Source organism: Hippocampus guttulatus, chromosome 1 (assembly GCF_054856545.1).
Source record: "Hippocampus guttulatus isolate MCC_2025c chromosome 1, RoL_Hgut_1.0, whole genome shotgun sequence".
Taxonomy (NCBI): domain Eukaryota; kingdom Metazoa; phylum Chordata; class Actinopteri; order Syngnathiformes; family Syngnathidae; genus Hippocampus; species Hippocampus guttulatus.
This window is the reverse complement of record NC_141261.1, coordinates 10,174,339-10,195,084: the sequence shown is the minus strand read 5'-3', so window position 1 is coordinate 10,195,084 and position 20,746 is coordinate 10,174,339. Positions and strand designations below refer to the sequence as shown.

Genomic DNA, 20,746 nt, shown 5'->3' with positions numbered 1-20,746 from the left:
GCCCCCCCCCCCCCCCCCCCCCAACACCAAACTATTGGTGGCAGAGGTCAATCATGAGCGCTTCATTTATTTATTTAGCAGTTTATTTCCTTATCATTTCTTTTGCAAGTATATACAGTAGATTCACCGATCAGCAATAGATGCAGTTTTTATTTTATGGATCAATATTAGTGTTTTTGCTAAGCCAAAATAAATACCACTCATGTGACATCTGTTGATTTTAATAGATGGAAAACAGCAGATACGCTTGACAAGGGCATTCCATTTAAGAATGAGCTGTGGTGTGTCGACTTCTATTTACAATTGCCATAAATCACCTCCTGCGACCAATGAGACACTGTGGCACGGCTCCACACAATAGCCACATAAACACCTCAGCGTAATTACACGAGCAACCACCCGCACGCACGCACTGAACATAATGCACGCGTTACATAATAGAGTCAACATGTGTCATCTCCAAAACGCTTTTTAAAGCCCCAAACTAAAAACGACAAAAAAAAAAAACACAAAGTCATTCACTCTACATGGACACAATCGCGCGCCACTCACACGCGTGGAGTGTAAACACATTAAACGTACACGCACACACACCGACTGTCAGCGCCGCATACCTCACTTTGTGCTCCTCTGCTGTCTCTTTCTATCTTTTCCTCAGATCTCTCCTCCCATCCCTCGTTCTCTTCATCGCACAGACAGCGAGAGTCGTGTGTGTTTGAATCTGACAGATTCCTCTCAGCTCAGTACTCTCCTACACTCCCCCATCTCTCTCTCCCCCCCCCTTGCATCTCAGACTCAAAAACAGCCCTCCCTCCCTACTCTTTCTTCCCCTCTCCTGCCAAATACGCTAAATAGCCTCCCTCTCACACCAAAGATGCTTGATTCCTCCCATTCCCTCCCTCTCCACCTCACGAAGCCAACTAAGCCACGCCCCCACACTCTCCTCTCCTCCGGGCGGCTATAAATACAGCTGCTGCTATGAATATACCATCTTTTTCCCTCAGCATCCCTTGTTCTTGCTCTACCTCCCTCCCCGCATGCATCCATCCATCCATCCCACCGCTTGCACCACAAACACCCCCCACCCGACATCTCTCTCCCTCTCGCAAATGTTATTCTTATGACCTTGTCGTATGACTTGCACATACGCATACAAACACACGCGCAGGGTGATGGATGCGATAAGCCGCCAACATACACAGACATCGAGAGACAAGACAGACATGTTTGCTGTCTGTGATCCCGGATGCAGAGCGTCACAAGCGGCTTACACTCATTACAAGATCGTAAACACAGTTCGGTGGACAAATGCATTCTTCGTTTGGATTCTTAATGCTGCGAAAACTAGAGGTCATCGTGAGTGATGGCTTTTACACCATAATGGAATCATTCATCACCTCGTGTGATGGATTTATGATTCCAGGGTGTTCCCCTCACTGAATGTCGTGGGTGTGATAAACTTGATTCGAGAAATGCTGCATTTTACGTGCAGGCGGGTAGAACGCCCGAACTTGGACCGTGAGCATTGTCCACATTATGACAGCAACATTGTGTGGGAAGGAGGTTATCAACATCTGGCGCAGCCGCCTCATGTGCACCGAGGGTACATTTAAACAGAATCAAATCTTCCGCCGCAGGCTATATAGCATGTCACGCACGTAATTAATCCGCGGATTGCCCGGCAACATGCTCTAACTCCATAAGCAACACTGAAAAAAACAAATCTATGATGTTCAAATCCAGGAAAGGGCGGGTACTCTGACGAATTGGCTATTTTACTTTGAATATGGCCATATTAGTGCAGACTCTTTATGGCCCGTTTGTCTTTTTTATTGTCATATGCTGCTTTTATTGTTTGAAAGCACCATGTTATTTTATGGGTGGGGGGGCACTGTTATATACAGAGTTGTTTCTCTGGAGTTAGCTGCTTATTTCCAAAAAAGTGTCTCTGAGAGGACCATTCAGAATGCTCTACTTTACAAAATGATGCCTCACTCTACTTTGTCTGGCTGTGACTGCAAAACTGGGTGAAAAGGTAAGCAGAGCTGCAGTGAAAACACAGATAGGCATTAACTAACCGTTCAAAGTACAACTGCGCGATACGTGTGTGTATATATATATATATATATATATATATTTAAATAATAATTATTTTTTTAATATATATTATTTTATATGGTGAAGACGATTGGAAAGATTCTCCGGTGTCACTTTTCTACTATTGTGTCATTTGTCATCCGCAACAAACTGCGTGTAATAACGTCATAGAAAGCCATAGAAAATGAATGTAAAATGGTGTGACACACAGCTAAACGGGAAGTCCTGTGCGTCAGCCGGGAGTAGTGGCTAAGATTAAATGTATATTAATATTGAGGAGACGGATGCATGGATGGATGGATAGATAGATTTTTAATAATGTAATTTGCAAATGTATACCAATGCAAGTGAGATTCAAAAGAATGGCAACAAGAAAGACATTGGATAAAGCTCACGAGTAAGTGGCACAATTTTCTTTTCTTTTTAGAATAGCAACACAAAAGTTGAATGTGGGTGAATTTATAATACTATTTATTTATATCGTGACTGTACATCTGTGTGTGCTTAAGTGACCGGGATTCAAGACTGATCCCTCTTGGCTGCCGTCAACGCAAGTGCTGCTTGCAGGTCCCCTGCACTGTGTGCATGTATCTTCATTGAGTGCTTGAGGGCTTTGTGCAGGTCCTCTGGGGCAAGCAGGTGGAGGCGGAGTAGAGAGTCGAGCAGCTGGGTGCGAGCATTCCCGATGAACGCATGCGACAGGAACGAGGAGAGGCCTCCTCCATTTTTTGTAGTGTAGAGAGGGACTCGGACCATCCCAAGGACCTTGCCATAAGCGAGATAGAGGCAGTGGGGAACAGAGCATGGGATTGGGAAAAATGGCTGCAATCTGGCATTCTCGAGGCAACACTACCTCCTGGCCGTGATCTCTTGCTGTGGATGCAGACGCTTGCTCTACCTCCTTAATCTGCTCCTCCGTTAGCTTCTTCACATAGAAGTGAGTGATGAGACGGGGGGAGCAGGGAGCGGTTCCAGGGGCATGGCGAGCATCCACATGATCGTCTTCGGATATCGAAAGAGCCACACCTAGCTCCTCCTGTAATTCCCTATAAAGCCCCGCCTCCAGACTCTCTTGTGATTGATCAACAAACCTGGAGGAAATAAAATAGAAATGCATATCAACAATTTGGGGGAAATTGCTCCAAAGTGACCTCACTTTGGAGCAATGTGGGTTGAATGTGGGTTGTGGTTGAACATGTGGGTTGAATCAATATGGAGAGCGGATTGATAACAAAAGGCCATCCGGATGAAGTTTTCAACTCACACGCCCCCAGGTAAGTTGGAGGCAGGTGAGTTCAGAGTTTTACTTGAGAATGAAAGCTTTACCGTTTTGCTGTATGGTACTGAGCAGCCTTGAAAGTGGCTTGTGTGTTTTCATTTTGCCATACTGTATGTTTCTTCTGAAGTTCTATCGGCCATCATTCATTGGTCCTCTTCCGTGTCGGTTTTGGAACAAAATTACAAAGACATGACAAAATGTGATACATTTGAACAGTTCAACTTAATATGGGCTTGTGATTTACTTGTGACTAGTGCTGGAAGTACGCCACATCCTGCCCAGAAGGCATCAGAGATCGGCTCCAGCTCACCTGTGAGCCGAATGAAACCAGGCACGAAAGAAGCATTCTTGACATTTCCCCTGAACCGAAGTCTGATGATACATTCAGGTCTCGCACGATGAGATGCCTCTGGGTTCATAATTTTTGTGCAAGTTTGGAACCGTATACATGTCAAATAATTCCCGAATTGCTCAACTAATAGTCAACTTTTCCATTGATGCAATTAGGTAGATGGATTCACCCTTCTGAAGTTGAATTCCACCCTGATGGAATATAATCAGTCAAATAGTCGCGTAAAAAGATGGAAGAAACTGAACAAAAAATGATTGGATCTTTGAAATGCATTTCGAGATCATACACAGAATTGGTAAATGAATGTGAAGGAATAAAATAAAAGCAGTAGGAGAGACTCACCCGCCAGGGAAACCCAGCAGACCGTCAAAGCGCATCTGCATCTGTGGGATGTGACAGGACAAAGGCTGTTATAAACTCACACATCGATGCTTCCAAACATGTTAACACATTTCCGACATGAACTAGTGAGAATTTAGCTCAAATTTAAATGCATAGGATTCTTCTAAGGCATTTAAAATGTTTGCGTTTATGCCTGTTTTTTCCCCCCCTCACCAGTATGATATATTTGATGGGAGTTCTACCAAAAAGCAGACTTTTCGTGTCAGAGTAGAGCATCACATGACATGCGTGTCTGTAGCCTGAGATGCCCAACGCTTCGGCCCTTGACAGCTGTCCATTTGCCATCTACGAGTACAGAAACAAACAATGCACTGTGATACATGACCCACTTGTCACAGCTCAGAGCATTCTCATATCCTTGAACGTTGCCCTTCTGCTGTGCAACGAAAGCAAGACATCATTCAAGTTCTCTTATTGCTCCCCATCCTTCATATTCAAGCTTTTACCAAGACCTGCGGAAACGAAGTTGCGTGAATGTGTCAATCCTGGAAACACGCGGGAAAGGCTGGGTATATGCAGAATGCTTTAGCACCCTCTGGTGGTACTGAAGGGTTCCACATCTTTCAGGTGTTGTTATGGGAATTGATCAAATTTCACATTTTAGTTTGGTGGTGTACGGGGAGATTTGCTTTTAATGTAAAATATGTGCCTTGGCTTAGTAAATGTTGCGAAAACCGATTTACCAGTTCATCATTTTTCTTGTCTTCACTAAAGTTGTGGTTCAGATAGAGTTTTTCAATCTGATTTTGGATGAAAAAATTAATCTCAAGTGAACCAAACGTGCATGTTTTTTTTTCAAGATGGAGTGCCTGAGCCCGACGTGCAAAACACTCTTTCTAAGACATAATATTAAAAAAAAAAAAGAAAAGATAACGGTATATTTTTGCTGGAGTAACAACTCCAAAGTCAAGTGACCCAAAAGTTGAACCATTTTTGGAACAATATCAATTAGAAATCAAACAAGTACATATTGTGATTCTATGATAAGTAAACAGTGAAAACAAAACATTTTTACAAATCACACATATACATTCTAATTCAACATTTGTTATATTATACCACTTTCACAACAGCTGCTGTAATGAAGCACTAGCAATACAGTACTACAGAGGACAAAATATTTTTCTCCATTCCCACATATGCTTTGCTGGTTGAATATTTAAAATGTATTTCTTGATATATATTACTTGTGGCTCACATGAGTGTTCGTAAAATAAATCATGAATAGAAGTGGACGTAAAAAAATACTTTAAAGTGACCCGATGTTGACACTTCTACTTGTTGTTCTTTCTGGTTCTTTACATTGCGATATATTGTCTCATTTAGAGCAGTGGTAATCCGGATTTGGTAATCTTGAAAACAGTGTAGCCTTTGAAAAATTGGACTAACAAATAAACGAATTAGTAGGATTACCCGATCATGCATAGCAAAACATTGAATTTGCCAATCCAAATCATTTTGCGTTTTTTTAAACAACTGGCGAGATTGAAGGGAGATGTCATGATCACAGCATGTATGACATCACACATATCTGTATCTGTACAAACATTGAACAACGATATATTTAGAAACATGTAAAGTGAGATTCAATTTAACAGACACCACACAACAATTTATAATGATGTGACGGTTTTCAGACGGCGTTTCAAACCCAGACACTGGAAATAACAATTGCGCCAAACAGAAAATGGCTAGTTACGTTGGAAAACGCATTCTTGGTACAAAGTGTGAAATTGCAAATTGCAAAAGAAGAGAGGTTAGTACAGCCTCACTTTCCATCAACGCTGTGCTCAGCAACTTCCTGGATTTTATTGTTCAACTCGGAGATTGGGTACTTTAATCACGTGTCTACGTGTAGCCAATAGCGAAGGAAGCACAGAAAGACGACGTGGTTGGACACGTTTGCACTTCCGAGTCTGAGTAGTACAAGGAAAGCTATTTGTGTCTGCGGCGGGATTCATCGTTTCCTCGTACAGCGATTGCTCCAGACGTAATCAGGACAACTAACACAGGTATCTTTTGACATTCGTTCAATTTAACTCCAAGAATGCTTATACTACACAAGACGAAATACACCTAAAAGGGACGTTTATTGTAGTTTTGGACTATGTCAGACGCAGGGCATATATTGAAGACAAACAACTATTCACACCGTCACTGAGTGGGAACCGATCCCACGCTGCCCACTCACAATTAAAATGCATGTGCAAAATATTTCTTGTAGCTCAATATTAAGTTTTGCAGTTTCGTTCGATGAATGACACCAAACTAGTTCACAAGTACTAACATCTGAATGTTCCTTGTATTGATAATTGCATAACTACACCTGCGCTACTATTTAACAAATTTCTATTTGCTCTGTGTTGTATTTGTGTGTGTTTTATGTCTTAAATGTCTTTCAGAATGGCCCAAGGGATACCAAGTGATCTTCTGATGAATGCAACCCTCATAAATGATTTAGCGGTTGTGGCAAAAGATGCTGCACTTTTACAAGGTGTCCTTATGAGGGTTAAAGAATCCCCCAACTCCTCAGAGGTGAGAATTTTCCATCTTTTTGGCAGCGGTCGTAGGAGCAGGGTGGGGGGGTTACTTTTAAAATTGTATTCAGATACAGTTATGAGTTACCTGTTAAAGTATTTAGTCATGTGTTCTAAGTACCATCATATTAAAGTTAATGTAACTTGACTTTTCCTGGACCGGCAACCATTCGCCGCCAAGGGGTGGGGCGGGGTTAGGGGGTTGAGTGGTGTTGATGTTTCTAAACACCTATTTTTTCATTGCTTTTAATTTGCTCATTTTAAAGCATTGGTAGTGAAAAACAATGATAATTATACAGTAATTTCAACATCATCGCTGACTTCCCTTTACCCAATGCGTCATGCTGCAGTGGCATTGTGACGGAAGTGCAGCTGGCTCAGGCACTTGGTGCTTGCTGAACAGGCTCATGACATGAGGCCCAAGCAGGCCATAATTTTCAATCATCTAACAAAGCATTGTCATCCGTGTTTACTTTAAAGTACTATATCAACACTTCAATGACATCGCCGCCATCTGCCTGGCTGGTAAAGAGATATTGGTGTCGTAGTATTCGCGCGTTTTTTTTTCGTGGAAGTGCAGACATAGCGGATCAGCATTGACACCAGTGTATGTCTTACTACATTCCGATTATTTGTTTATGGACAAAACTACTCAAAATGATTTCCAAGAGCCTATGTAGAAGGGTGGACTGTGGACCAAGGAAGTGTAGATCCAGGTGCGGATCCCCATTTCATTCCCAGCAATCACTTGTATATCACGATTGCACTTTTGTTTTTAGGTGGTGACATATGCCCCCTTCACGCTCTTCCCCACACCTGTGCCGAAAGCTCCTTTCCTCCAAGCCATGGCTGTGCAAACTCATTACAACACACTGGTTGATAAGATCAGCCAAGATCCTGACTTCCTGCAAGCGGCTCTTGCCAGGTAGAATGCCACCTTCATACTGGGGTGTAAAATATACATCAAACTGAATAGATTGCGAGATGTCTCGTAAAATAAGAAAGATGCTTCAAATTTGAAGCAGAAAATGTTGGTCGGACAAACCTCTAAAATAGCCAGTTCTTTTCACAATCTTTGTGAAGCTGATCGATAAACATTAAAACATATTATGAAGGACAACAATTGCCTTATTTTGACACATTTTTATATATTTTACTGTAGCACCATTGCTGTGGATGATTTCACTGCAAGATTGTTCAAGATCCACCAGCAGGTCCTTAAAGAAGGAAGGTTGCAGGTATGAAAGCCCACCTCTACAACGTGCTTTTCCAAACGTAGCCATTAATTAAAAAAAAACAAACTTTTTTTTTTTAGCCAGGAATGCATTCAGAGACCTTAAAAACTAAAAGAAGTCTGAAAATGTTCAAACTCATGATATAAGTTCAGTTAAGAGAAGAATTACGTCTGTGCTGAACTAAGCAATGTTGTCCAAGCCCTCATAAAAACATCACTAAGATGGGTTTCCACAACCTATTTACTGCATGTTTATATTCAATTGCTATTACCTTTGTGTGTGTGTGTGTGTGTGTGTGTGAACATACACAGTGTATATAGATATCTATCTATCTATCTATAGAGATTCACTCTCTCTCTCTCCGTCTGTCTGTCTGTCTGTCTGTCTGTCTGTCTCTCTCTCTCTCTCTCTCTCTCTCTCTTTATATATACATTTTGTGATCCGGGTCGCGGGAGCCTATCTCAGCTGTCTTCAGGCGGTAGGTGGGGTACACCCTCAAGTAGTTGCCAGCCAATCGCGGGGCACACATAGATGAACAACCATTGGCGCTCGCAGTCAGATCTCGGGACAATTTAGAACATTCCATTCATCTGCCATGCATGTTTTTGGAATGTGGGAGGGAACCCGAGGACTCGGAGAAAACCCACGCAGGCACAGGGAGAACACGAGGGGGGGAGGGGAGAGAGAGAGAGATACACACACACACACGCATATTTATATGTATATGTGTGTGTGTGCTTGCATATTGTACATAATGGTCACAATGTCTTGATCAGTGTCAGTCAGTCATACGGTATTCTTGCCGTCTTTCCAGTCAATTGTGTTGGGTCTGAATCGATCCGATTACATGCTGGACCAGAAGGAAGATGGACACACATCTCTAAAACAGATCGAGATCAACACTTTTGCCGCTAGCTTTGGAGGCCTCTCATCACGAATGCCTGATGTACACCGGTAAAGTATCCATCACCGTGTAAATCAAAAATCATTTGACATCCACCGATAGTGGTTTGGGATTAATATACCAGAAAGATCCTGAGGTTGTTCAATTAGGAATCTGAGGAAAATCTCCATGTAAAAATGGACGTGAATCCAAATGAGGTTCAACCTCAGGGGTTGCAAAGAATGTATTCCCTTCATATTTTCTGTTTAATATTGACAAAAATGTTCTCTGCCTTATTACAACAGACACATTCTTAGGGTCGCTGGCCGGCTGGAAGAGAGCCAGTCCATCATTGACAACAATCCTGCAGTTGGTCTGGCCAAGGCCGTGGCCAAGGCCTGGGAGCTCTATGGAACAAAGCAGTAAGTCCACTCAAAACCTAAATAAACAACACTTCATTGTCTAAAAGCCCTTTTCAGTCTCAAGAATATTGGGACTTAATTTCACATTTTATCCATTGGGCTGTCCCAAGATGACCATTTGATACAATTACGCACCGTATTTCGGATGCAAAATGCATCTCCAGTGTGTGGTGGCAGAGTGTTTCACGGAACTCATGTTCTCATTAAAGAGCGGTCGTCATGTTTTTGGTGGAGGAGAACCAGAGGAACGCCCTGGATCAACGATTTATTGAGAATGAGCTGTGGAAAAGGTAAAGTGTGATTACTGAAGACCTTGGCAGTATCTTGAGTAAACTTGATGCTTCAACTGAACACCTTTGTTTTCAGGAATATTGCCACCATACGAAAGCGTTTTGAGGATGTCGCTGAATCGGGAAACCTTGATCAGGACAAGAGACTGTTTGTGTAAGTGTCCATCAATATACAACTACAATCTATTTTTTTGCTTTTTTTCATCCAACTCCATCCTGTCACTTATTCAGTGATTGTCAGGAAGTTGCAGTGGTCTACTTCAGGAATGGCTACATGCCTCAGAACTACGACTCTGAACAGGTATACCAGAAATATGTATACGCTGACTTATTTCTTCAAGGTTGCGGTGAAGCACACTCATTTTTTAAACAAGCATTCATTTCGCGTATGTGTTGTAGTATGTACAGTTCAAAATTTTCATTAAATTACACGATCAACATTTAACTCAAGAAAAGACACGTATATGAAACATTTTCCATTCTTGGATCAATCAGAAAATGTGCTGACTCTCGACCGCGCTGTTTCTGGGGAGCCTCCAAAATCCACTGACAATGTGACTGGGATGGAATTCTTCTTTTCGTGTTGTCAGCTCGTACTCACATGCTTCCTGTCCCTGTGTCAAATTCAAACTAACTTGTTTATGCTCTGCTGCCCAATAGGATCTCTGTTTTGTCAAGGATAGAGAGCAAATGCACACTTGAAACACTTTTTAAAAATCTGTTTATGTGCACTTCAGAAATGAGAAAACTGCATCTCGTCCTCAATCAGTCGATCGTTCTGCTTAATGAAGTTTTGAGACTGTCAAGTTGAAGTTGACAAATCTATATTAGATAGATAGTACTGTCATTCAAACATGTTCATGTGCAAGGTGTGGTTAGCCAAACACGCAAAGGCAAATAAAAATGTTTAATTATGCCTAGAAGGAGGACGAGCAACTTTCTGTTCCAATTCTCATAGTTTTCCCTAGAAAACTTGCAGCTGAGCTCAACCAGCCTCGGAATAGATATTTCACGTTAGTCAGTGTAATGTATTTACATTATTTATTGGTCAGCCTGTCACGATAACAAATTTTTTCACGACAATATATTGACCCAGAAAATATCGCGATAAATAATAGTATCGCTTGTTAGTTTTATTTATTGTTTTATTTATTAAAAAAAAATACAAGTGATTATATTAGGCAGTGGTTCTTAACCTTTTTAGAGGTACCGAACCCAACCAGTTAACATGCACATTCACCAAACCCTTCATAAGTGAAAAATAAATATATATAATTTTTTTACACATTCAAGATATTAAAAAAACGCTTTTATTAAAAAAAAAGTATATATATCTATATCTATATATATATATATACACATACACACAATATATGTAGTGGCAGAAAAGCCTGGTGGCCCGCTAAGTTTATTTAGCGCCAGGGAGACTCTGATATCAAATGGCACTGGTCATTGTCTCTGACCAACGGCTCAACTGTACTGCCGATGGTGTTGTGAAGACTGTCTCCCTCACTAGTGTCAAGTCAAGTCAAGTCAACAGTATTTATAGAGCACTTTCAAACAGCCATCGGTGCATACAAAGTGCTGTACATGGAGCAATTTAACATGCACAATAAACAGTAAGACAAATCGGTAATAAAGGCGGTAGAAAGCACCAAACAGTAAAACCAAGAACAAATCTAAGTCATGTTGAGTCGATTGCCAAAGAATACAAGTGAGTTTTGAGGAGGGTTTTGAAGATGGGCAGCGAGGAGGCTTGCCGAATGTTCAGTGGGAGGTCATTCCAGAGAGAGGGACCAGCAACAGAAAAGGCTCGATCCCCTCTGAGCCTCAGTTTAGTTCTTGGTACTTCTAATAAGGTCTGGTCCACAGACCTGAGGCGCCGGGCAGGTGTGTAGGGGCGGATGAGCTCAGAGAGGTAAGGTGGCGCGAGATTATTCAGAGATTTGAAAACAAATAAGAGGATCTTGAAAATAACTCTAAAATGAATGGGGAGCCAGTGAAGGGATGCCAGAGTAGGAGTTATGTGCTCCCTCTTACGAGTACCAGTCAAGAGGCGAGCAGCGGCATTCTGGACCAGCTGAAGGCGCTTAATGGAGGACTGGCTGACTCCAAAGTAAAGGGCATTGCAGTAATCGAGCCGGGATGTGACAAAGGCATGAATTACTGTCTCAAAGTGTTCATGTGAGAGGAGAGGTTTTATTTTGGCCAGCTGTCTAAGGTGAAAGAAGCTGGATTTAACAACGGCACCAATTTGCCGATCGAGTTTGAAATCACTGTCCAGTTTAAGGCCCAAGTTTGAGACTGTTGACTTAAGATAAGGAGACAGGGGGCCCAAGTCTACAGGATGGAATGTACAAGGGCCACTGGGACCAAACAATATCACCTCTGTCTTCTTTTCATTGAATCTCAAGAAATTTTGTGCCATCCAGGTTTTGATTTCTTCCAGACAGGATAGGAGTGGCCTTAATGAGAAGGCGTCTTTCTTGCTCAGTGGGACATAGATCTGGCAGTCATCTGCATAGCAGTGGAAGGGAATACCATGTTTCCTTAAGATGGAACCCAATGGGAGCAGATACAGCGAGAACAGCAGAGGCCCCAGAATTGAGCCCTGTGGAACACCACATGACAGGGGAGCAGTGCGTGACTCAGAGCAGCCAAGGCTGACACAGAAGGTTCTGTCAGCTAAATAGGACCTAAACCACTCAAGAGCACTGCCACCAATGCCCACCAAGTGCTGCAAACGAGTCAGCAGAATACTGTGATCCACTGTATCAAATGCTGCAGTTAAGTCCAATAAAACTAGACACACGTGGTCTCCAGAGTCATTTGCCAGGAGGATGTCATTAGAAACGCGTAACAGGGCTGACTCCGTGCTATGCATCGTCTTGAAACCTGACTGGAAGACCTCCAAGATGTTATGTTCATCCATCATAGTGTGGAAGCCTCTTGCACATCAGTATCCAGCTATCATACCCCCTTAAAACCTAGCGCTTGAATTGTACTTTAGTGTTCGATAAAATTTAACTAGTCGACAAATGTACTGCAGTGCGGGGTCAAGCTTGAGCCGAATAACATTAAATATAAGTTGCACGGTTTGGATGTTCTAATTCAACGATTCTGACTTCTCACTGGAGTAGAACTGGCACCACACAAGAATCACTGTTCTGATTTATAGGCTTGGGAGGCTCGCCTGATGATGGAGTGCTCTTTGGCTGTAAAGTGTCCGGATATCAGCACCCACCTGGCTGGAACGAAGAAGGTGCAGCAGGTGCTTGCTCAGCCTGGTGTTCTGGAACACTTTTTCCCTGACCAGCCACAGATAGTGGCGCAGGTCAGGGCCACATTTGCTGGCCTCTACACTCTGGACGTGGTAAGCAACTGTTTCATTTGTACCGTTCCACGCCAGCTCTTTTGCCACTCCATGCTGTGACACTGCAAATGTATGTGCAACATTGCAAAGACGGTGCATCCCAAATCCCCATCCACAGATGATGCTGGTGGCTCACAAGATGTCAAGCATATGCCAAAGCAACAGGCTACACTATAGTCAAAGATCTGCTCAGCGGAAACGGTGAAAAAACACTCGTGATCCAACAAAAGGCAGTCATAACTGTGAACTGATCATTTCTCATGGGTAGTATGCCAAATTAGAAGTGCATTGTCATAGAGGTCCACGATGTATCTCAACAGTCATCTTGCAATTATTGATGATGCTTTTTATGACCATGTTGAGGTCGGAAGAACCTTCAGAGACATACAAACAGCCATTGTCAGCATTCCTCACGTGGCATATAAGAATGGAGGCAAAAAAACAACACTTTTATTCCTGTCCATGCAAACTGAGGGATCCTTTTATACATCACTGTCCTTTAACAAAAAAAAAAACCCTCTTATGTAAATGGTTTTAATACTTTGACCAGCATGCCTGTTCAATTGGTAACTAAAATGATCTGGATGGTGTGTGTGTGTGTGTGTGTGTATAGATATAGATCCTGTCTTTTGAGGAAGTTACCTTTCAGCCAGTATGCAATGTCATTGTTACATAATGATGACAATCCTTGCCATGGTTTCACTTCTTTGTACTCAAGGGAGCAGAAGGCGACAAAACAGTTGCAATGGCTTTGGCGACGCCAAATCGGTTTGTCCTGAAGCCTCAGCGAGAAGGAGGAGGTACGTTGACAAAAAACGAAATGTCATGCAAAACCGCTATCCCATCCGTTTCCTATGCTGTTTAGAATTCCAGGGTGACATTTTATGGGTTTGGGAAGGTTCATCCCTCTGTTGTGGCTGCCAGTGGCTTACGAAAATAAATTGAGTGAATCATGTTCATGTTTAGTTTATGATTATTATTTTTTTAATTATAAATGTTAAGGTCAACGGTTTCACACTCAAACCAAGAACTCATTGGATTAAAACCGAACCATTAGATTTGAGATTTGGAGATTTTGTGATATGGTTATTTATTAATGGTTATATATTGTCACAAAGGAAAAAGTGATCAATCTTCATTTTAGATGTCAAAATGGTTTTGTGTCTCCCACTTTTTTTTTCTCCTGTAGGTAAAAGGGTACAAATATCTCTTTGAGTATTCAAGAATTGTGATGCCCCGGGTTGGAGTTACTCTGCTTTTTTCCCCCTCCCAAGCATTGCAGGATCCAGAACAATTAAGATAGATAGATGGAATGAATAAATAAAATCTACTCTTTACTTCAAGGAAACAACATTTATGGGCAAGAGATCTGCGAGGTTCTTGGCAAAGTGAAGGACAGTGCTGAGAGGACGGCTTTTATTCTGATGGATAAGATCCAGCCCGTGCCCACACAGAACTACTTGCTGAGAAGAGGCACGCCCCTCCAAATTAGTAATTGTCTCAGTGAGCTGGGCTTCTTTGGAACCTATGTCAGGTAATCAGTCAACATTGATTTTTGATTGTGTCCGTTAACGCGGCAAAATACACATCCAATCTTGGATATTCGTTTTTAAAAAATATATATTTTTAATTCTGCCTGGTGCATGCACTCTGACAGACCGAAAGAGTTGGAGTGCCTCCACCCAATTTTTTTCAGCCAAGTACTGGTCGGAACATTAAAACATGCACTCGCGCTAGGGCAGCCGAATGAAAAGTTTTACCAGCACGCACTGTCATGATGGCATTTGTGAGCATATTGGGCGCAGCGTTGAGCCCTGTGGGGATAATTTCATTTCAGCCACTGTCTGTCACGTAGCGAGGTGGTGGTGGTGGTGGACCCCAAAAAGCAGGCAAGAGGGAGGAGCAGGGTGAACTTGACAAGTTGGATTAAAACACAGAAAATAAATCCAGAACAAACAGAGTCATGAAAACAAAAGGATTCCAAAGTAACACACCAAAACCATGGCTGTGGCAAAAAACTAACAGGAACAAACACATGACAGCAGCAAGGAGCAACAAACAAACATGACAGTAGCCAACAGCAACAATGACCCGACAATGAGTGCTCGGGTTGGGAGTCCTTTGAAAGCCACTAATTACCTAACGACTAACAGGTGGCACTGTGGGTCTTTTCCCTGCAGCTGCACACCTGTTGGTCACAAACCAAAACATGACACCGTCGGATACTTGTTTCAGCTAGGAATTGCTCCGATCAGGAACACAAATGTCTTTCTTATTCCTCACGTCATCCCTTTGCAGGCATGGTAAAGACATGGTGATGAACGACTGTGTGGGCCATCTTCTGAGGACCAAAAGTTCAGAACAGTTGGATGGTGGGGTCGCAGCAGGAGTGGCAGTTTTGGATAACCCGCTCCTCTTCTGAGAACGTGGACTGGTATTTGGATGACAACGGAAGGTACTCAAATGCACCATCTTTTTATGTATTTCAGAGGAATACCCACTGCTACCTCATGCAAGTCCATGTTGAGAAAGGAAAAGTCAAATGGCAGTTGTAGCAATCATCTACGTTGATAATTTAAAAAGTTAATCAACATTCGTGATTGCAGAAATTCAAGAAGTGGTGAATGACAACCACTTATGATTTCAGTTTGGGATTCTTTTAAGGTAAAAATGTGACGTGATTTATTTTGGGGGTTTTTTGTTTTGTTAATTTGGTATGTTTTTTGGTGTCTTCAAATAACAAGTAAGCAGCCAAAGGCTGGGAAAAGTTGTTGACGCTTGATGAAATTATTTTTAAAATGTTATTCACATCCCTGCTAATGTAAATCTGAAAATATTATTATTATTATAGGATCCTAGTATAATCTACGGTCTTGCTCACGAAAGACAGTAAACCACCAAAAAATGATGGACTTAACACGGCCAGAAGCGGGTTTTCGACCATCGGTCTCATCGTCACTAACTCGGTCAAGTACCACCAAGCTTCCTAAACAGGCCCAAAAATACCCACAATGGTACTTCTCGCTTTGGGTTGTTTATATTAGCATAGATGTGTTGTAAGGGAACATGTGGTGGATCCCACTATTCTTGAGGGCTCGGGACCAGTCGGCTAATCAGCGTATAATTGACAGCCATTGAAATGCATTGGTGTAAAAAAACCCCCCAAAAAACTGCTGTATGTTTTCCATGAAAAATAAAAAATATATACATTGAGTAAAAAAAAAAACAACAACTCGTCAAGTACATGAATCTGCAGGTGCTGATCCGTGAGTATGTGGGTGTCCACCATACCACCTAAAAGTATAAAAGAATTGTTAACTTACTGTATCCATCCACTTTGGTAAAACAAACCCTAATTTCATAAGACCACATGACACTGAATTGGACAGTTGTCTTCTTACCTCATCCAAACGTGTTTTTGAAAGTTGGACCATTCAACACTCTTTTAAGTCTCTCTTTGCCAGTCTTCAACTGACAGGACTGTTGTCTTATATTTGTGAAACGATAGCAAATGTGCACTTTTTTTTTTTTTTTACTCTAGGACATACTCAAACAACGAAAAGCATTTTTAGTGTTTACGAAATCAATCATTGTCTTTACTGGCTCAGGGTACAACTGGCTTCTTTTTGAGTGTGATCAGCGTGTCAAACATTGACAAGTACTGTACTGTATGTCCATCTAGTGGGGCTGTTGTGTTACTGCACTGTTTATGAACACTACAAACTTTTTTTAAGCGGGCTACACACATACCGACAATCAGGACACATTTGAGTATTTCCCCTCTCTTGCGGTCATACACAGCAAAGGCTCCACTCTCAGATCTCTCTAAGACTATCCTGAGAGATTATCCCGGGCTGTGTTGCGTGACTTTATTATTATTATTATTTTTTGTCCTCCTAAGAAGCTCTAATAGTCAGTGAGTCTTGGTACAATGACAGACGTTATGCATGCAGTATGTGTGGTGTGCCGTGTTGTTAATCTCGAGAACTCCACACAGGCCAGGAGTAAGCACACACATTTCATTTTGATTCTTCGTCATCTGTGGGATCTCTCACCTTTTAGAAATCGTTCACGACAAAAACTAGATAAAAAAAAAATCAGTACATGTGTAACCCGCAAAACCTGATAATCAAGGTTGGTTCTATGAGGATGACTCCATGCACAGTTATTTTCGAGGCCTAAAGAAAGGCCGTGCCTTTTCAGACACTTTATGTTGGACCTTTTTATCTGTTTCATGTTTTAGACCGAGTGAAGATTGTGCAGGGTCTGTGTGTTTCATCCAATGGAAATAAAAATGATTAAAAAAAGTGTTTGTTTTGTGCTTATTTTACATTACATTACATTACTTGAACAGTGGCATTTGTCAATTGCAGTCTTGTCATCTTGATTAGTATTTGTTAGATTGGTTCTTTTTGGAGGGTTTTGTTACGGGACTGCTTCGGGTTAGCCCAACTTAATTCGGTTGAGTTGGCTGCAAGGTAGCCTCTGGCCTTTTCTGGTTTTTGTCCTGGGCGGAGTCCTTTTCTGTCGGCTTAACAGCGGGTCTCAGTTGAGGGGTCATAAAGTTCTGTTTCAGGTGGCAGTGAACGTGGGTGGCGCTTCCATTTAACCCTCCTCTTACATCGGCACAGGAAGTGAGGGTACACAGAGATGGAGGGAGGATGAGGACCTGGGGGAATGTAAATTTGAAGAAGATCAGACAGATGGGGGGGGGCAAGGTTATGGATGGCGTTAAAAGTATAGAGAAGGATTTTGAAGTTGATTTTAAGTTTGACAGGGAGCCAGTGGAGCTATCGGAGGATGGGGGTTATGTGATGAAAGAAAGGGGTTCTAGTGATGATCCGGGCTGAAGAATTCTGGACCAGTTATGTCATGATTCGGTTTAGGGACCAACAGGTGGCACTGTAGGGCTCCCCCGGCAGCTGCACACCTGTTGGTCATTTGTAATTAGTTGTATAAAAGGACTCCTGCCCGAACACTCGGTGTCGGGTCATTGTTTGCTTCTTGCTACTGTCATGTGTGTTGCTGTTTGCTTGCAACTGTCATGGTTCTGTTCCTGTTAGTTTTTTGTCATGGTTTTGTTTTGCTACTTTGGATTAGTTTTGGTTGTTAGCACTTTGTTTGTTTTGGATTCAGTTTTCTCTGTTTTATTAAATATAATTCGTCAAATACACCCTGCTCCTCCCTCCCTCCTGCCTGCTTTTTGGGGTCCACCACCACCTCGCTACATGACAGAATGACCCGACCACCTGGACCCCGCAGGTACTACGGATTGGTCCCTGTTCCACCATGTGCCTGGCGGAGCGCGTCTGCGGCCGACACCCCTTTCCCCTTTCAGGCAGCGCTGGTGATGCGGCTGTCCTGTTTTGTCTTGTCAAGCCGCATCTACGGTGGGCCGAGCCCCGTCCGCGTCTACGTTGAGCCGAGGCTCGTCACGTGTCTGTTGGAGTTGAGTCACATTCATGTCGACGACGAGCCGTGCCACGTCCACGCCCACGTCAGGCCGAGCCCCTGTTCACGTCCGGCTGTTCCTTGTCCCCCGTTACGTCGAGCTCCGTCCACGTCAGGCCACGCCCAGCCAAAAGGATTGCCGTCGCTTTTGTTCCTGTTCCCTGGCGAGGTGAAGGTCACCGTCGCTTATCGTTCCTGTATTTCGGCGAGGCGAAGGTCGCCGTCGCGTTTGTTCCTGTTTTGCGGCGAGGCAAGGATTGCCGTCGCTTTTAGTTCCTGTTCCCCGGCGAGGCAAGCTTTTGGACAACTTTGGGACGTCTGGGATCCGTCCCTTGAGGGAGGGGAACTGTCATGATTCGGTTTAGGGACCAACAGGTGGCACTGTAGGGCTCCCCCAGCAGCTGCACACCTGTTGGTCATTTGGTAATTAGTTGTATAAAAGCACTCCTGCCCGAACACTCTGTGTCGGGTCATTGTTTGCTTCTTGCTACTGTCATGTGTGTTGCTGTTTGCTTGCAACTGTCATGGTTCTGTTCCTGTTAGTTTTTTGCCACAGTCATGGTTTTGTTTTGCTACTTTGGATTAGTTTTGGTTGTTAGCACTTTGTTTGTTTTGCATTCAGTTTTCTCTGTTTTATTAAATATGATTCGTCAAATACACCCTGCTCCTCCCTCCTGCCTGCTTTTTGGGGTCCACCACCACCTCGCTACATGACAAGTTAAAGTTTATGGAGGAATTTGTGATGGGCACCGAAAAGAAGTGAATTGCAATAATCAATATGGGAGATGACGAGACTGTGGACAAGGATGGCAGTGGTGTGAGGGGTGAGAGAGGAACGGAGACGATTGATATTATGGAGGTGGAAATAAGCGGATCGGGTCATGTTATTGATGTGGGAGTGGAAAGATTGTGAGCTATTGAGGATGACACCCAGGCTCTTAACCTGAAGGGAAGGGGACACAGTGGAGCTATCAATTGTGAGGGAGAAACTGTCGGCTTTGTGTAGGTTCGATTTGCTACCGACGAGAAGGAGTTCTGTTTTATCGCTGTTAAGTTTGAGGAAGTTATGGGTAAACAAAGATTTGATTTCTGAGAGGGAGGAGGGTGGGAGAGAGGCATCAAGTTTGCTGGAGAGGTAGAGCTGGGTGTTATCCGCGAAGCAGTGAAATTGTTTCACGGAAATATTGCCAAGGGGGAGATGGTAGATAATGAAGAGGAGGGGTCACAGGACAGAACCCTGGGGCACACCAGAAGAGACAGGGGAGGACGTGAAGTGAAGGAATTGAGTTGGATGAACTGAGAGGGGCCAGTGATATAAGAGTGAAACCAGCGTAGGGGTGTGTGGGTTATGCCTATGGTGGAGAGTCGATTAAGGAGGATGGGGTGAGAAATGGCGTCAAAACCTGCACTCGGGTCGAGGAGGATGAGGATGGAGATTAAACCAGTCTGCTGCCGTGAGAAGGTCATTAGTGATTTTTATGTGGGCTGTTTCTGTACTGTGACGGGGATGGAAACCAGACTGGAATTGTTGGTTAGAAACTGTTTTAAGTGAGGTGGGAGTAAATTGAGAGGCAACAATCTTTTCAAGAATTTTGGGGATGAAAAGAAGGTGAGAAATGGGGCGTAGGTTATTGAAATCATTGGGATCTGAACCAGTTTTTTTCAGGATTGGACTGACAGCTGCAGTTTTGAAGGGGACAGGAACAATTCCAGTGGACAATGAAGAATTAATAATGACTGAGCTGAAGGGAAGCAGAGAGGGTAAGCGGGATTTGACCAGGACAGCGGGGAGGGTGTCTATCTGACAGCAAGAAGTCTTGGATTTGATAATGAAGTCTGAGATTATTGAGGGATGAGGGATTTCAAAAGAGGATAATAGTTGACAAGGGGTGTGGAGGTTTGAGGAGGGGAAAGGTACAGAGGAGCCCAGGTGCTCATGGATTTTATTGACTTTTTCACTGAAAAATAGGAGCTGAGCGTTGCAGGTGTCAGAGGAATATAAATCAGGGGGGGGGGCAGACAAGGGGTTAAATAATATTGTTACAGCGTGAAAAGAGAGTCTTTGTATTTCCAATATGAGAGCAGATGAGTCCAGAGTAGTATTGTGAATTATCTTGAGAGATAGAGTCCTTGTAAAGGGATAGTTGAGCTGTGTAGATGTACTTGTGAACAGTGAGACCAGTTTTCTTGTAGAATCTTTCAAGCTGCCGAGTCTTGGATATTGTGCAACGGAGATAAGGGGTAAACCAGGGGGCAGACCGAGTAAAAAAGACTGAGCGTGACTTACCAGGAGTGAGCATGTTGAGAATGTCGGTGAGACCCGAGTTTGTATCAGGAAACCAATTCATCAGGAGAGGAATCTGAGTCCGGAGTCAGGGCGGCGATGCATGAAGCGAGAGAGTCAATGTGAATGTCTTTAATATTA

At 42.9% G+C, this 20,746-nt stretch overlaps 3 protein-coding genes across 10 annotated transcripts in view; 1 reads left to right on the top strand and 2 right to left on the bottom strand.

Moving 5' to 3' along the window:
• arhgap4b (Rho GTPase activating protein 4b) overlaps positions 1 to 783 on the bottom strand; it is a 34,478-nt gene extending 33,695 nt beyond the window's left edge. For 2 of the 4 annotated variants that reach the window (XM_086108697.1, XM_086108678.1), the window contains exon 1: positions 615 to 783. The gene's annotated coding sequence lies outside the window, so the exon portion shown is untranslated. The remainder of the gene's footprint in view (positions 1 to 614) is intronic. The other 2 variants (XM_086108659.1, XM_086108687.1) reach the window with 1 other exon arrangement.
• A 1,607-nt stretch (positions 784 to 2,390) lies between these two features.
• LOC147210329 (U8 snoRNA-decapping enzyme) lies at positions 2,391 to 20,734 on the bottom strand. Of its 5 annotated transcripts, none has more exons than XM_086108638.1 (5): positions 20,609 to 20,734; positions 4,284 to 4,415; positions 4,071 to 4,111; positions 2,951 to 3,188; positions 2,391 to 2,862 (listed from the first exon to the last, which is right to left on the bottom strand). In XM_086108638.1, exons 2-5 carry the CDS (start codon positions 4,413 to 4,415, stop codon positions 2,617 to 2,619), a joined length of 657 nt encoding a protein of 218 aa, XP_085964764.1. In that variant the 5' UTR covers positions 20,609 to 20,734; the 3' UTR covers positions 2,391 to 2,616. The 5 variants fall into 5 exon arrangements, with proteins under 5 accessions (XP_085964764.1, XP_085964746.1, XP_085964755.1 ...); XM_086108620.1 differs by lacking the exon at positions 20,609 to 20,734 and adding an exon at positions 5,830 to 5,948; XM_086108629.1 differs by lacking the exon at positions 20,609 to 20,734 and adding an exon at positions 5,903 to 5,948.
• gss (glutathione synthetase) lies at positions 5,986 to 17,180 on the top strand. The gene is made up of 13 exons (XM_086108540.1): positions 5,986 to 6,142; positions 6,533 to 6,665; positions 7,447 to 7,592; positions 7,830 to 7,905; positions 8,717 to 8,856; positions 9,091 to 9,207; positions 9,417 to 9,497; positions 9,574 to 9,651; positions 9,729 to 9,798; positions 12,676 to 12,870; positions 13,589 to 13,670; positions 14,215 to 14,404; positions 15,169 to 17,180. The coding sequence occupies exons 2-13, from the start codon at positions 6,534 to 6,536 to the stop codon at positions 15,290 to 15,292; spliced, it is 1,431 nt and encodes a 476-aa protein (XP_085964666.1). The 5' UTR covers positions 5,986 to 6,142; position 6,533; the 3' UTR covers positions 15,293 to 17,180.
• Positions 20,735 to 20,746: the final 12 nt, after the last annotated feature.

Excerpts from the sequence above, each read along its gene's own strand:
- LOC147210329 (XM_086108610.1), bottom strand. Across the intron at positions 4,112-4,283 it reads CCATCAAATATATCATACTG|ATGCAGATGCGCTTTGACGG; the intron begins GTGAGGGGGGGA and ends CACATCCCACAG. Across the intron at positions 2,863-2,950 it reads CAAGAGATCACGGCCAGGAG|GTCCTTGGGATGGTCCGAGT; the intron begins GTAGTGTTGCCT and ends GCTTATGGCAAG.
- gss (XM_086108540.1), top strand. The coding sequence starts at position 6,534 with ATGGCCCAAGGGATACCAAGTGATCTTCTGATGAATGCAACCCTCATA. Across the intron at positions 9,498-9,573 it reads GAGAATGAGCTGTGGAAAAG|GAATATTGCCACCATACGAA; the intron begins GTAAAGTGTGAT and ends CTTTGTTTTCAG. Across the intron at positions 9,799-12,675 it reads AGAACTACGACTCTGAACAG|GCTTGGGAGGCTCGCCTGAT; the intron begins GTATACCAGAAA and ends TCTGATTTATAG.